The sequence below is a fragment of the Oncorhynchus mykiss genome, chromosome 22 (assembly GCF_057628025.1).
Source record: "Oncorhynchus mykiss isolate SJ-2025 chromosome 22, ASM5762802v1, whole genome shotgun sequence".
NCBI classification, from domain to species: domain Eukaryota; kingdom Metazoa; phylum Chordata; class Actinopteri; order Salmoniformes; family Salmonidae; genus Oncorhynchus; species Oncorhynchus mykiss.
The window spans coordinates 20,519,677-20,536,358 of record NC_143043.1 but is presented as its reverse complement, the minus strand read 5'-3'; the positions used below and the strand labels follow the sequence as shown (position 1 = coordinate 20,536,358).

Genomic DNA, 16,682 nt, shown 5'->3' with positions numbered 1-16,682 from the left:
TTTCTACAACTTGATTGGAGTCCACCTGTGGTAAACTAAATTGATGGGACATGATTTGGAAAGGCACACACCTGTCTATATACGGTCCCACAATTGACAGTGCATGTCAGAGCAAAAACCAAGCCATTAGGTTGAACGAATTGTCCGTAGAGCTCCGAGACAGGATTGTGTCGAGGCACAGATTTGGGGAAGGGTACTGAAGGTCACCAAAAACACAGTGGCCTCCATCATTCTTAAATGTAAGAAGTTTGGAACCACCAGAGCTGGCCACCCAGCCAAACTGAGCAATCGGGAGAGAGGGCCCTTGGTCTGACAGAGCTCCAGAGTTCCTCTTGACAGCCCACTTGGAGTTTCCTAAAAGGCATCTAAAGACTCTCAGACCATGAGAAACAAGATTCTCTGGTCTGATTAAACCAAGATTGAATTCTTTGGCCGGAATCCCAAGCGTCAAGTCTGGAGAAAACCTGACGCCATCCCTATTGTGAAGCATGGTGGTGGCAGCATCATGCTGTGGGGATGTTTTTCAGTGGCAGGGACTGTGAAACTAGTCAGGATCGAGGGAAAGATGACCAGAGCAAAGTACAGAGAGATCCCTGCTCCAGAGCGCTCAGGACCTCAGACTGGGGCGAAGGTTCACCTGCCAACAGGACAATGACCCGAAGCACACAGGAAAGACAACGCAGGAGTGGCTTCAGGACAAGTTTCTGAATGTCCTTGAGTGGTCCAGCCAGAGCCCGGACTTGATCCCGTCCTAATATTTCTGGAGAAACCAGAAAATAGGTTTCTATCCAACCTGACAGAGCTTAAGAGGATCTGCAGAGAAGAATGGGAGAAACTCCTCAAATACAAGTGTGCCAAGCTTGTAGCGTCATACTCAAAAAGACTTGAGGTTGTAATCCCGGCCAAAGGCGTTTCAACAAAGTACTGAGTAAAGGTCTGACTACTTATGTAAATGTAATAACCTGTTTTTGCCTTGTCATTATGGGGTATTGTGTGTAGATTGATGAGGGATTTAAATAAATATATATATTGTAGAGTAAGGCAGTAACTCAATAAAACGTGGAAAAAGTGAGGCGGTCGGAATACTTTTTAAATGTGCTGTGGATACATCACTGTCAACATGGTTATTTGTTTTTGTTTGACAACAAGTAAACTGGCATCCACAACATGTCCTGCAAGAGGTGGACATGTATTCCAGCTCTGTAATGAGAAAATAAATATGAAACCAAACAGCTACGTGTTGCAGAATAACGATGAGCTCTACTGAAAATAATTAGACAGACAGAACAGCATCAGTTCAGGGAATATGCAGCAAATGAATGATCAATAGAACATGGGTTACGTCCCAAATGGCACCCAATTCCCTATAGTGCACTACTTTCCATGCAGGGAGGCGTCAGAAACACTTCAAAAAAGTAATGAAAATATAAGGCCACATGATGGCTGAGAAGAACCAGCCGGAGTAATGGCAGCTGGTAGAGCTTTATGAGTTAATGCAACATGGCGGCAACTTTAAGACACAATAACTGTTTGAACAGTTTCATACTACAGCGGATGAAAGCTAGGAAGAAGGAAAGGAGCGGAATGTAGAGGGAAGCAGAGTGCTGAGAAAGATTGTCAAGTACAAAAAGAAAAAAAAATACTCCGGTAGGTCAGAAATTTAACCTGACGAGAGTAAAGATGAATTACCTACGGTGGCAGGTGTGGTGAAGACCACAGAGTTCAAGCCTCGCCCTGATGATGACAAAGATGATTCTGGTGCAGTAGGATTGAGATTTTTGGAGAGAATGGATTGCCTTCTGGCTGATCCATATGTGGTGTCAGTTTGGGTGGAGAAGAGGTGATTGACTGTTGAATTGGTGAAAGTAACTCGAAGTGGACTCGTGATTGCTTTTTTGTGTGTCTTCCGTCCAGAGGAAGCGGGTGCTCAGCACAACGCGCCTCAGGACAGGATTTGTGACTTGCTTTGATATGGAGCGGGTTGCTGTTGAAAGGAGTGATAACATTTAAATGTTTAAATGTTTAAATGTATTTAGGAGTGTTGAGGAGGATCAACTGAAATGGAAGATTGCCGGTGTTTGTGACACCCGCCGTTTGCTGTGACGCAGACACGGTGGAGAGCATGGTGAAACACAGAAGACACCATCTGTCCTGCTGAGTTTTGATGCAGAGTCTTTACCCGACAGTCAAGTTAGGAGGTTTCAGTTATCCCGTGAGAGCTTTTGTCCCGAACCCATTACAGTGTTTTAAGTGCCAAGCTTATGATCATGTTGCAGCAGAGTGTAGGAGGGAAATTCCTAAATGTGAGAAGTGTGCAAGAGGGCATGAGTCAAAGGAATGTGTAGTATCATTGGAAAATGCTGTGTGTGTTAATTGTAGGGGTACCCATGTTGCTGGAGATCAGAAGTGTCCGGTGAGAGAAAGATAGATTGAGGTTGCCAGGGTCAGAGTAGTACAGAAGATGTTGTATGCTGAGGCATTGAATAAAGTAGTAGAGGAAGATGGTACATGGTAAGGGATCCTAAAGGGCTCCCTGTGAGTAGGCAAAGGGCAATAGAGAGTGACAGGAATAACATGCGCTTCAGTAAGGTTGGCTTCTTAGCCATGGTTATCAACTGTACTGCAGAAAATTGATTATAAATCACAGAAAATGTACTTAACAAAATATAAATGCAACATGTAAAGGGTCCCAGAAATGTCCCCCAAAAAGTGATTTCTCTAAAATGTTGTGCACAAATTTGTTTAAATCCCTGTTAGTGAGCATTTCACCTTTGGTAAGATAATCCATCCACCTGACAGGTGTAGCATTTCAAGAAGCTGAATAAACAGCATGATAATTACACTTGTGCACCGTGTGCTGGGGACAATAAAAGGATACTCCAAAATGTGCAATTTTGTCAGACAACAACACAATGCCATAGATGTCTCAAGTTTTGAGGGAGTGCACAATTGGCATGCTGATTGCAGGAATGTCCACCAGAGCTGTTGCCAGAGAATTTCATGTTAATTTCTCTACTATAAGCTGCCTCCAACGTTGTTTTAGAGAATTTGGCAGTACGTCCAACCGGCCTTACAACCGCAGACCACTTGTAACCATGCCAGCCCAGGACCTCCACATCGGGCTTTTTCCCCTGCGGGATCATCTGAGACCAGCCACCTGGACAGCTGATGAACCTGAGTAGTATATCTGTCTGTAATAAAGCTGTTTTGTGGGGAAAAACTCATTCTGATTGGCTAGGCCTGGCTCCCCAATGGGTGGGCCTTAGCCCACCCATGGTTGGCCCCTCCCCAGTAATGTGAAATCCATAGATTATGGCCTAATGAATTGATTTAAATTGACTGATTTCCTTATATGAACTGTAACTCAGTAAAATCGTTGAAATTGTCACATGTTGCGATTTTGTTTCTTCAGGTGGCAGCTGCAGAGAGGTACTTGGGTGTATGAGGTTTTACTGCAGAAGAGTTACAAGGTGTGTTGAACGATAGTGTCCCGCCCTGTAGGATCAGATAGGGCCAAGTAGTGGAATAGCGTGAGGCTTTATTAATGGGTGTAGGGTTACTTGGTAGGGCAATATTTCTTCCCTTTACCAATTATTTTTCCCTACCCTATTAGTTTCACAAAGTGTAATGAATTTACACTCTAGAACAGTAGGCAGACACAGCCCACACATTAGGCGGTGGTGACGGTTAGCTAGCTACGTTCATCTGTTTTTTGTTAACATTGTAGCTAAATCGGATTGCTAGCTCGCTACTTAATTATTCGGACTATATACTAATTGTCTGTGTTTGTTTGTTATTTTTCTTTGCAGACGATCATGATATACCGGCACAGACAAATGAGGCACAGGGAAAAGGGCGCCATTTCATTTTTTACAATTTTTTACCCCTTTTTCTCCCCAATTTCGTAGTATCCAATTGTTGTAGTAGCTACTATCTTGTCTCATCGCTACAACTCCCGTACGGGCTCGGGAGAGACGAAGGTTGAAAGTCATGCGTCCTCCGATGATACACAACCAACCAAGCCGCTGCTTCTTTAACACAGCGCACATCCAACCCGGAAGCCAGCCGCACCAATGCGCCGGAGGAAACACCGTGCACCTGGCCACCTTGGTTAGCGTACACTGCGCCCAGCCCGCCACAGGAGTCGCTGGTGCGCGATGAGACAAGGACACCCCTACCGACCAAGCCCGGGCGACGCTAGGCCAATTGTGCGTCGCCCCACGGACCTCCCGGTCGCGGCCGGCTACGACAGAGACGGAACCATTCTTCTCTGCTGTACCTTGAGGAAGGCTTCCTTCTGCTCCAGGTGTTTGCTGATGAGGGGGATGACATGGTCCGTCTCAGCCATGGCTCCCAGCTTGTCATGGCCACCACACCAGTCCTCATCTCGCCTGTACTCTTGCTCCAGACTCTCCAGCACACTGCATACCTGAGGAGGGCACAGTCGTCTCAGTTAGTCCTCACAGTAGATCACACACAGTTTCAAAGTGCCAAGGAACCGGAAGTACAGCCGTTATGCAGCCTTTTCCGTCTTTGAGTTAAAAAAAATAAAAAATAATAATGTACCTTTATTTAACGAGGCAAGTCAGTTGAGAACAAATACTTATTTACAATGACGGCCTAGGAACAGTGGGATAACTGCCTTGTTCAGGGACAGAACGACAAGATTTTGACCTTCTCAGCTTGAGGATTCGATCTAGCAACCTTTCAGTTACTGGCCCAAAGCTCTAACCACTAGGGGCTACCTGCCGCCCAGTTTAACCAAACACAAAACCACATCATCCTCTGTGTCTTTTTATTTTATTAAAGGAGTGGGAATTCATATTTTTTTATTGTGTATTGAGGATATAGCTAGAGACAGGATGATGTGATTAAAGAGAGAACGCCTCTCAAGTAGGCCCTCCAGGCCTCCACCACCATTTGTCTTAATGGATGGGAAATGCTTGAGGCGGTTTTTGAGTGATTCAGCTAAAACTAAAAACAATTCAGGGAGCACTGCGTGTGGGTGGGGTGGACACACACCTGCTCTGAGGTCTTGTAGAAGGCCACAGAAGCGTTGACCAGCTTGAGTCGATCCTCCATCTTGAGCATGAGCTGCTGCCAGTGCATGGCCACCTTCTCGGCGCAGGCCCGTATGCCGTCCGGGTCAAAGTGGCCCGCCTGGAGCATGACCTCAGCCTTCTGCTGCACCTGCAGGGCACTCTGGTGGGTCTTCTGGAGGGAATTGGCATGAAACAGGGACTGAGGGGACAGAGAGAGAGAGAGAGGGTTGTTTAGGGTCAGGGTAAGTGAGGGGTCAATGTGACATGAAAGTGTCTTAATTGTAATGTACATGGTAAATATGAAGTTTTGCTAAGACTTGAGATCGTTTCATGTTTACATTTTTCTTCTACAATGATGTTTTTTGGGGGGGGCTGTGAGAACATTCACTAAGTGCGTCATTGGAGCATGTCGAAACTGAGAGGTTCAAAAGAAAGGGTAGCGCTGCTCTCGGATCAGCTTTCCCCATTCAAATCTTACCTTAATTACTTCATAATACTGATGACGGATCAGCTCCTAGAGAGATATTATCACCTATGGCTGCAAATACAGAGGTGGCTTATTCTAACGCTTACCCAATAATGATGCACTAAATCACAGATTTGGTATATCGTTGGGCATGTTGCTACACACCATGAAATATATTGAGACAGAAGGCTACAATTTGCATGACTTCAATATGATTTCCTATAGGCCTACTGTATTCATCCTTTAATGTAGTCATCTCGGTTTTCATTTGAAGCATGTTTTCATCCCTCCGCATGTTTAACAATGGCAAAGACGTTGGCAACTTTGTATCTGTTGTCAACTTCCGAAGTTTTCAGCGGTCACAGAGAGACAGACGAACGTCTTGATTCCATGTTTGGCGGAGAGAGGGCAAAAAAAAAGAGCATCTACCAGCGCACCCAGCTGTTCTACGTTGTCTGAGGCAGGTGATAAATAACAAGAGTTTTTCAAGTTTGAACTTTTTCGAGCTGTTTCGAGCTGGCTCGAAAAGATTTAATGACGCTCCTACAATGGTTCTAATTATGAACTTAGCCATAAGATGCTTTTGGGAAACTGGGCCTGGTCAATAGTAGTGCACGGTATGGGAAATAGGGTGCCATTTGTGATGTACCCTAGTCTGCCGACTTCCTCTCCTATTTTTTCATCATCTCACATACGTATGTCCTCTAGGGAGGAAAGATTCAGTTGTAACCGTGTCAAACGGCTGCCTGTTTCTGTTGCTTGGCTAGTCAGCAGCATCACAAAGGAAGAAATACATCTACATTTAAGAGACACCGAATGCACGTTTTTACAAGTGTACTCAATCTTACGGAATTAAATCCTGACAGGCAAACTACCATGTTGTGCTTTCCGTGCCAGATCCAGGCCTGGTTTACAACTATGAATTCACCAGAGATAACCAACGCAGGAGAAACGGAAAGGATGCAGTCAACTATGAATTCACCAGAGATAACCAACGCAGGAGAAACGGAAAGGATGCAGTCAACTATGAATTCACCAGAGCTAACCAACGCAGGAGAAACGGAAAGGATGCAGTCAACTATGAATTCACCAGAGATAACCAACGCAGGAGAAACGGAAAGGATGCAGTCAACTATGAATTCACCAGAGCTAACCAACGCAGGAGAAACGGAAAGGATGCAGTCAACTATGAATTCACCAGAGATAACCAACGCAGGAGAAACGGAAAGGATGCAGTCAACTATGAATTCACCAGAGATAACCAACGCAGGAGAAACGGAAAGGATGCAGTCAAGAGCCATTCAACATTTCTGCACTTACACAAGAAGGAATACAGTATTTCACTTTTAGTTATTACTTTTAATCAAAAATATAATGATTTGTGTATTGTCAAAAACAAAGCAAAGTTCAGGAATTGTCTCCAAACAGAATGCGATCAATTGAGTATGTCTTTTGAATTGAGTTTGAAAATTCCATTTGAAATATGTATTGAATCGGTACAAGGCAATGTACCGTTACATAACAAACATGGACTTTCCTCGCTGGATGACTCCTGTTACCCAACACTATAGGCCTTCCTACACTATACCATGGAGGATGCTTGCGCCCTAAATGCCACCCTATTCCCTTTATAGTGCACTACGTTCGCCCTGGGCCCATAGGGCTTTGGTCAAAAGTGGTGCACTACAGTATATAGGGAATAGGGTGCCATTTGGGATGCACACCAGGCAACTGGTCCACAGCTAATGGAGGGTAACTCCTCAGGAAATGACAGGAATAACAGCCATACACCTTTCCTAAAGCATCCATCTCAGAGGAGTATTATACCAAATAACAGTTGTTGGTTCCTGTAGTGTAGAACGCTCTGCCAATGCAGTTACCTTAACAATATCCATTTAGCATCTAATATGATACACTACATGACCAAAAGTATGGTGACACCCTTTCAAATGAGTGGATTCAGCTATTTCAGCCACACCCGTTGCTGACAGGTGCACAAGAAATGTTCGTCGGGAGATTCATGAAATGGGTTTCCATGGCCGAGCAGCCGCACACAAGCCTAGGATGCCCATGCGCAAAGCCAAGCGTCGGCTGGAGTGGTGTAAAGCTCGCCGCCATTGGACTCTGGAGTGATGAATCACGCTTCACCATTTGGCAGTCTGACGGAAGAATCTGTGTTTGGCAGATGCCAGGAAAACACTACCTGCCCCAATGCATAGTGCCAACTGTAAAGTTTGGTGGAGGAGGAATAATGGTCTGGGGCTGTTTTTCATGGTTCGGGCTAGGCCCCTTAGTTCCAGTGAAGGAAAATCTTAACAACAGCATACAATGACATTCTAGACGATTCTGTGCTTCCAACTTTGTTATAACAGTTTTGGGGAAGGCTCTTTCCTGTTTCAGCATGACAATGCCCCCGTGCACAAAGCAAGGTCCATACAGACATGGTTTGTCGAGATCTGTGTGGAAGAACTTGACTGGCCTGCACAGAGCCCTGACCTCAACCCCATCGAACACCTTTGGGAAGGATTGGAACGCCGGCTGCGAGCCAGGCCTAATCGGCCAACATCAATACCCGACCTCACTAATGCTCTTGTGGCTGAATGGAAGCAAGTCCCCACAGCAATGATCCATCATCTAGTGGAAATAATGCCCATGATTTTGGAAAGATGTTCGACGATTGATACATGTAGTGTCTCAACCGGCTGGTTGAGCACATTTTTACCAAATTCTTCCTTTTTAGCCTTTTTACATGTTAACTATTTATTTTCACATTCCTACTCTTCAAGGTCTCTACAGGAATGGTACAATATGAATCCCTCACCTACTGCATTCATGCCATTTATCCCATAACTTTGGTCACTGATTTTTTGTTTTCTTACAGACCTCTGAGTAGGCAAAGTTAAAGTGCCACAACACTGAACTGCGGCAACCCAAAAGGATACAATGTATGTAAATGTCAAAACATGCTCTACCCGCCGGTTGGAAATAAGGTTGAAGAGCTTATTTTCATTCCCACAAATGGATTCAGAGCTGTGCTGGATGGGATTCAGGACACACACATGCATGCACGCACAAAAGAATGCACTGGAACAGGCCACTGGGCCTCCGGTACCAGGCTCCAGTTCTCAGAGTGAGAGCCACGGCAGAGCCTGTGTGTGCTGATACAGGACTTTACCGGGCAGCCCCATCCTGTGTGTGTGTGAGCGTTTGCCGTCATGCTCAGACCAGCAGCTATTTAAAGAGCTGAACGAAAACAAGCAGTGCGCACTGGTGTTGAGAGAGAATGTTTGTGTGTGTGTGTGTGTGTGTGTGTGACTAAGCGTGTATGGAGTTTACACCAAATATATGTGTATGTTTGTGTATGTGTGTGTGTGCGTGCGCCCATGCGTGTGTACGTAGTTTCATGACAGCGCACATTGAAGTGATTAGCCTTGTCAGTCTGGTTTGGCAGGGGGGAAGCGGTTACCTCGATGGCCAGCTGGAACTGTTCATGCTCCCTCTGGAGCTGCTCGGCCTCTGACAGCGAGCTGGCATTCACCATGCTGGCATTCAGCATGGAATCCCCATTCCGGATCCAGCCCAGGACCTGCACAGGACACACAGAGTAGGAGTACAGTTAGGCCTGGGCCAGAGGAGGCTGGTGAGGGTAGGACGGCTCATAATAATGGATGGAATTTGGTGAATAGAATGGTATCAAACACATGGAAACATGTTGTTCCTGTGTTTTTCATACCATTCCAATTATTCTGTTCCAGCTATTACTATTATATGAGCCTGTGCTCCGACTTAAAGTGCCACCAGCCACCACTGGTGGGCAAACGTTCTGGGCAAACATCAGCTCACAGGAAGCTATGGTCAATGTGGCTAGAAGAACTCTGGATTATTGGTTGGCGTCACGTAACATAATACAGTACCCATAATGTCACTTTCTTTATGAGCATGAAGATACTCAGACATGGTTAACTGTAAACAGCAGTTGAAAACCTAAGGATGGATTTAGAAATACACAAAGTCATTTAGACAGAGCTTATGTAATACATATCCAATGTAATCCCAAAATCAAGCATGAACTACAACTAGAGGCACAAAGCGCTTCAGAACAGTTTAGCTTCATAAAAGCACACATTTTTGGCATAGTTCGATATAAACAAGGGAATAAACTAGGATTAGCAGTAGTATTTTCTTCACGGGCATTTAACTATTAGATATTACATATGTTCCCTTTTGTTCATTTAGGAATCCCACGAGGGATTAGAAACATGGATTGTTTTTCCTCTCCAGCTTCCTAAAACTCAGAGACCCCCAGGTCAGGGGGATACTGAGGATGGCTAATCTCTACCACCCTCTTTCTTTCTTTATTTCTCTCGCTCTCTCTTTCTGTCGGTCTGTCTCTGTACGTGTCTGTCTGTCCCTTCCCCGCTCTCTTTCTTTGTCTCCTTCTCTCCCTCTATCTCTCTCTCTCCCTCTATCTCCCGGTCTCTCTATCTCTCCTCTCTCTTCTTCTTCATATCTCTGTCTCACTCTCCCGCTCTCTTAGCCCTGCCCATTGCTACACCTTCTCCTCCTCCCTCCACCACCACCACCACAATACCTGGGCTGAGCACAGTCCCAGAAGCCTCCTTCAGAGATACTCTGCGACAATCAGGCTTATTTCCCGCCTTCCTTCCATTAGAGTGCATCATGCAAAGTGGAGCCTCTTCACTCCCAAGTCCCCGGTGACAGCAGTTTTGGCCCTCAATTACTACAGCCCAAATGAGAATAGTGCAGAATGCGGCTAGCACGAGGCGAGACACCAAGGATGGTGTGAGGGAAGTTAGCAGCCATCTGGGAACACCTTCCTAATACTGAGTTGCGCAATCCATGTATCAATCGTCTCAAGGCTTAAAAATCCATCTTTAACCTGTCTCCTCCCCTTCACCGATAATAACTGAAGTGGATTTGACAAGTGATAAGGGATAATGGCTTTCACCTAGATTCACCTTGTCAGTCTATGTCATGTTAAGGTGTTCTTAATGTTTTTCATAGTCAGTGTACGCGTGTCACTACCACACCGACAAACACAATTCATGATTTACGGAAACTGCAGCATTTTTTCGGTTGAGACGTGTTTCGTCTGGAAATATTATCCAATATATATCAATTTAATTTGATATTGAGTCTGAATAATTAAATAGTAGATTTAATATTGACTATAAGAAGTGATTTGCTATGTGGATGGCCTGGTTGAATTCAGTCAGAGAGCGATCCAGCATATTTTAATCATCCATCTGTATTTCCACAGTTTGTATTTCTTGATAGTGAATACTGAATGTGTTCTCTGTCAAACTGACATTCAGATTAAAATGTCCTCAACGAGCTGCTCTCTCAGACTGGCGTCCCAAATGGCACCCTATTCCCTACATTGTGCCCTACCTTTGCCCTGGTCAAAAGTCATGTACTATGTCAGGAATAAGGTACCATTTGGGGCGCAACTTCGGAGTGACACAGATGATACTTTACTAGCCTGTCAGAGGATGATTAAATAACCACAACAGCTGAAGAAAATGCATTTCAAGTTTAGTGTTTTTCAATGGCACTGGCATACATTGAGTTGACATTTTACCCTACAAGCAGAAAAGTAGTTAGAAACATGTTTGAGTGAAAAGCAGCCTTCACCAAGCAGCTGATACAAGCCAAACATTGAACCACTGCTGGCAGCCATGCACTCACACCGACCTGTTTGATGTAGGGTGTATCCTGCTGCGTTCTCCCATTGTGTGTGTGTGTGTGTGTGTGTGTGTGTGTGTGTGTGTGTGTGTGTGTGTGTGCATGCGCGTGCGTGCGTGCGTGCGTGTGTGTGTGTGCGTGTGTGTGTGTGTGTGCTGGAAACAGCTATGGACTCTCACCAGTCCAGTTCACCCTAATTAGCCATAGTGTGTTTTCTGAGTGCATATACAGTGCCTTCAGAAAGTATTCACACCCCTTGACCTTTTCCACATTTTGTTGTGTTGCAGCCTGAATTTTAAATTCATTAAATTGAGATTTTGTGTCACCGGTATACACACAATACCCCATAACGTCAAAGTGGAATTATGTTTTTTGAAATGTTTACAAATTAATAAAAAATGAACAGCTTAAATGTCTTGAGTCAATATGTATTCAACCCCTTTGCTATAGCAAGCCTAAATACGTTCAGGAGTGCTCAACAAGTCACATGATAAATGGCATGGACTCTGTGTACAATAACAGGGGTTAACAGGATTTTTGAATAACTACCTCATCTCTGTACCCTACACACATAATTATCTGTAAGGTCCCTCATTCGAGCAGTGACTTGCACACACAGATTCAATCACAAAGACCAGGGAGGTTTTCCAATGCCTCACAAAGAAGCGAACCTATTGGTAGATGGGTAAAAAATAAAACAAAAGCAGACACTGAATATCCCTTTGAGCATGGTGAAGTAATTAATTACACTTTGGATAGTGTATCAATACACCCAGTCACTACAAAGATACAAGCATCCTTCCTAACTCAGTTGCCGGAGAGGAAGGAAACCGCTCAGGGATTTCACCCTGAGGCCAATGGTGACTTTAAAACAGTTACAGAGTTTAATGGCTGTGATAGGAGAAAACTGAGGATGGATCAACAACATTGTAGTTACTCCACAATTACTAACCTAAATGACAGAATGAAAATAAGTAAAAATAAAAAATATTCCAAAACATGCATCCTGTTTACAATAAGGCACTAAAGTAAAACTGCAACAAAATATGGCAAATAAATGTACTTTATGTCCTGAGAAAATCCAATACAACACGTCACTGAGTACCAGTCTTCATATTTTTTGTTATGGGTGTTCTTGTCTTCAGCAAGGACCAGGGAGTCTACTTTCCAACAGAGTAGGAGACAAATGCACCTTTCAGCAAGACTATAGCCTAAAACACAAGGCCAAATATACACTGGAGTTGCTTACCAAGATGACTTTGAATGTTCCTGAGTGGCCTAGTTACAGTTTTAACTTAAATCGTCTTGAAAATATATGGCAGGACTTGAAAATGGCGGTCTAGCAATGATCAACAACCAACTTGACAGAGCTTGAAGAAATGTTGTACATTCCAGGTGTGCAAAGCTCTTAGAGACTTACCCAGAAAGACTCACAGCTGTAATCGCTGCCAAAAGTGATTTTAACATTTGAGTCAAGGGTGTGAGATATTCCTGCATTTCATTTTCAATAAACTTGCAAACATTTCCAAAAACATGTTTTCACTTTGTCATTATAGGGTATTGTGTATCACAGGAGGATGGTGGCCCCTTAATTGGGGAGGAATGGTATCAAATACATCAAACACATGGTTTCCATGTGTTTGATGCCCTTCCATTCGCTCCGTTCCAGCCATTATTATGAGCCGTCCTCCCCTCAGCAGCCTCCACTGTTGTGTATAGATGGGTGAGAAGAACATGTATTTAATCCACTTAGAATTCAGGCTGTAACACTGCAAAATGTGGAATAAGTCAAGGGGTATAAATACTTTCTGACGACACTGCACAATTTGAGCGTGTGTATGTGTGTGCGTACTCCCACCCACCTGTTTGACCTCTGACTGCAGGTGGCGGAGCTGCAGACACTCCTGCAGTCTCTTCTGGGTCTGGTCAGCGCTGACGTCCAGCTCATGCTGCTTCTCATGGAGGAACTCCAGCAGCTCCTGGACCTGAGTGGCCAGATCCACCTCTTTTTCCCCAGTCAGCTCAATGCCTGTACCACCACACGAAACTACTGTCACGACCACATGAAACCATACAGTCACATATAGTTACATTCCATAAGTTAGCCTATTCGGGTTGTCGGGTTTTAAAGGTTCTGCTCTTCTTCCTGTCAGCAGAGCCTGAACGCTAAGACCAAATTGTATTGGATTTGTTTGAGTGTTCACCCTACCACTGGGCAATAGGAGTGGCTGCAGACCCTTTGTGGTATATATGAAGGATGTGTTATAAACTGTAGCACTAGGTGGCGCTAGTCCACCAGTCCTTCTCCATTTCAATCTGCCGTGTTCCTTCTCAATTAACAAATTAAATCACCCTACTTAAAAAGACAACACTTCCCTTCAATGTCTAATTAAATAATGATTGTGATTACCCCTAAACCCCAGGGTTATCAAGTCTATCCCAAATGGAACCCTATTCCCTATGATGCACAACGTTTGACCTGAGCTAGGAGGAGCACCACTCCAAAAACCTGCAATGAAACTGTCCATACTGTAAATGCACACTATAAAATGTGACACTAGTACAGCTGGCTATTTTAACCTCCCATCCTGAAATATTGTCAAGAGCCCAGCACAAACCTTTGGAGGGCTTAAGTCTCCATTGGTCCCGACTGAGGGGGATGTCACAGTCCACACAGTCCATGAAGGGCACACGAGGGTGGCCCAGATTTTAGCTCCACCCCCCTCCCTCCCCTTCCTCCCCCCTCTTGGCACAGAGTGATGGCTGGCACGGTGGATGCTCCTCACCCCTCTGGTGTGTGTAAGGGGGGCTATGGGGAGGTGGTGTGGGTGCTTCCCAAATGGCACTCCATTACATATAAAGTGCACTACTTTTGACCCGGGCTCATAGGGCTCTAGTCAAAAGTAGTGTATTATATAGGGAATAGAGTACAATTTGCGATGCAGCTCAGGCCTCGTATTAAGCCCCATGCAGTGCAGTGGGGAGGGTAAGAGGATTGTGCTGAGGGAGAAGGAAAGCCATGCTTTTTTAACCTAATTCCTGACTCCTCTCTCTCCAGATGGTTAACTCCAGATTCGACCCAGCACCTCTGATGCTGCCTCCCTCCACCCCATCCTACCTATCAACTCCTTCCACTTGGCCCAAGTCAGGTGACCTCTGCTCTCTCTCAGTTGGCAGGGCAGCACATTCTCAGTCACATCAATGCTCCTGTCTCAATCTCTGAACCCGCAGACACAATAGGAGTCTTACAGCCAGAAACAGACTGGCAAATTTCAGAGTGGCTTTTTCATTTTTAGCCCAGCCGGCATGTCTAAATCGTTTTTTTAGTTGTTGATGATCATTGTTTGGCTAATAATGGGAGCCTCAAGGGAAGAAATTGGACTGTTTTTGGGCCTTCAAGACAAAAAATGCACCTGTGTTAGAAAAGGCTGGACCTCAGCTAGAAAAGTGGCTGTCAGAAGTATTACAATGTAAACATACTTTTAATCTGCATATTTTAAGTCATGGCAAATGGGGGTGTAGTGAGATACCCAATGGACTGGACGATTCTCTTCTCATCACTCATCTTGAAAAAATTTATACTTAAAACTTGAAATATGTATATACTAAAAACTTGGAAATCAATCAACCCACCATCAACAGAATGGAAAATCGAGTGATTTATTATTAAAATATTGAAATAGCACGGGCGACCGAGAAAAAAAATTTGATACAATTTAAGGCCTAGTGGCAAACAATCATGCAGGCACTAGGGATGGGGGTGTGGCCAGGCACTAGGGATGGGGGTGTGGCCAGGCACTAGGGATGGGGGTGTGGCCAGGCACTAGGGATGGGGGTGTGGCCAGGCACTAGGGATGGGGGTGTGGCCAGGCACTAGGGATGGGGGTGTGAGCTTGCGATTCTAGGCAGATGAGATGTAATCAATGTTTGTGTGCGTCTGTAAGTTCTTGTTCGTATTGTATAAGTTTGTAAATGGAGTAAAAAAAAATACAAAAAGAAAAAAGAAAGTTAAAGGAGAAATGCTTCAACCTAAAAAAAAAAGGAAGGCCTTAAAAATGGTCAAAGACTCCAGCCACCCAGGACATAAACATAACACCGGGAAGTGTTATAAGCATTAGAAAGTATATATACTGTAAATAGGCATATGTCTGGATTTGATTAGAGCTTTGATCTAGCCTGATGCAACCTGAGCCTGATGAGCCATCCATAAAAAAAGAAATGATGAGCCCCACATTAAAGTCATTTAATGAGCCCAAGCCCCAAAAAACAAATGATTGTGCCGTTATCCAACACAAACACGATATAGGCTACAGCACATTACGCACAACAGAAAAACAGCCCATAGATGTAGCCATGCTCTCTTGGGTAAATAAATTAAACCAGGTCCAGTAGGCGAATCTGTTTTAGTGTGAACTGTATTACTGTACTGTATTGTATCATATGGACTGTTGAAACCATGATAAAGCGGGGAGAGAACATGTGATTCTGGTGCGGCACATGCAGCCTAACAAAGTTACAAGTATAAACTAGCTAATTTGATTGTCATTTAGAAATTTAATAGGGCCTATTTGTATAATTAGTAGGCTGACGCATATATACCTTATGTCGGCTGACACATATACAGTAGGCTGACACATACATACGCATATTCCCCTAATATTCTTAGCCTACCTCCTCTTCCTCTCTCTATTGTTGCTTCATTCCTTCCTCGCTTTCAACAGTTAAATGAAATAAGTTTAGTTGTCCTTATCTTATCATTCTAATGACATCCTTGAATAATATAGGACTAGAATTAGATACAGAAGGCCTTCACTTCTCTTCACAAAGATTGAATGCTTATGGGTCTGAATGAATAACTCCTATATCCTACCGCCATCGCTCGTTCGCTCTTCTTTCAAACTACCCGTGAGTTCTATTTGGCTGCTTTATGTAACATTCAGCCAACAAGAGTTTGCGTCCCTCTTCGAATAGTCTATTGGCGCAAAAAAAAAAAAAAATGCAGAAATAAAATAAATGTCCAGCAAGCTATTCTAGTCTAGCTTTTCCTGCATGGGACTCCAAGAGCTAAGGAGCGTTTAGTAATGAGAGGCCAGCGGAGCACAGCTGCGTGTGTATTGGGCAAGAGACAGAGGTCATAAGTTCAAAGCTTATTATGCACAACCCATCATTAATTAGATACATCTAAGGATAATACTGCATTGGATGTATTACTGTATGTATTAGAGGTAGGCTAGAACATCTATATATAGGGCTATATTTATATATCAATATAGAACAGGATTATCTATTTTGGATGCAATTAGAATGGAGTGGATGGAGAGAGAGAAAGACTGCGAGAGTTTTCACGCGTGCACTGATTTAAAGCAACGATATTCGATTGATAGCCTGTTTTAAAACTCTGCAGCTTCAATTTAAAAAGGTAAAGCCTTTATGATTAAAAAATAAGGTGACCCGAAAGACAGATAAGA

General features: G+C 44.0%; 1 protein-coding gene across 5 annotated transcripts in view; it reads right to left on the bottom strand.

Annotated features, from left to right (window-relative positions):
* kalrna (kalirin RhoGEF kinase a) overlaps nt 1-16,682 on the bottom strand; it is a 285,635-nt gene that overhangs the window by 93,180 nt on the left and 175,773 nt on the right. For all 5 annotated transcript variants that reach the window (XM_036958909.2, XM_036958910.2, XM_036958911.2 and 2 more), the window contains exons 15-18: nt 13,077-13,243; nt 8,975-9,094; nt 5,023-5,241; nt 4,280-4,429 (exon numbers count right to left, since the gene is read on the bottom strand). In XM_036958909.2, coding sequence (XP_036814804.2) covers nt 4,280-4,429; nt 5,023-5,241; nt 8,975-9,094; nt 13,077-13,243 — 656 coding nt within the window. The remainder of the gene's footprint in view (nt 1-4,279; nt 4,430-5,022; nt 5,242-8,974; nt 9,095-13,076; nt 13,244-16,682) is intronic.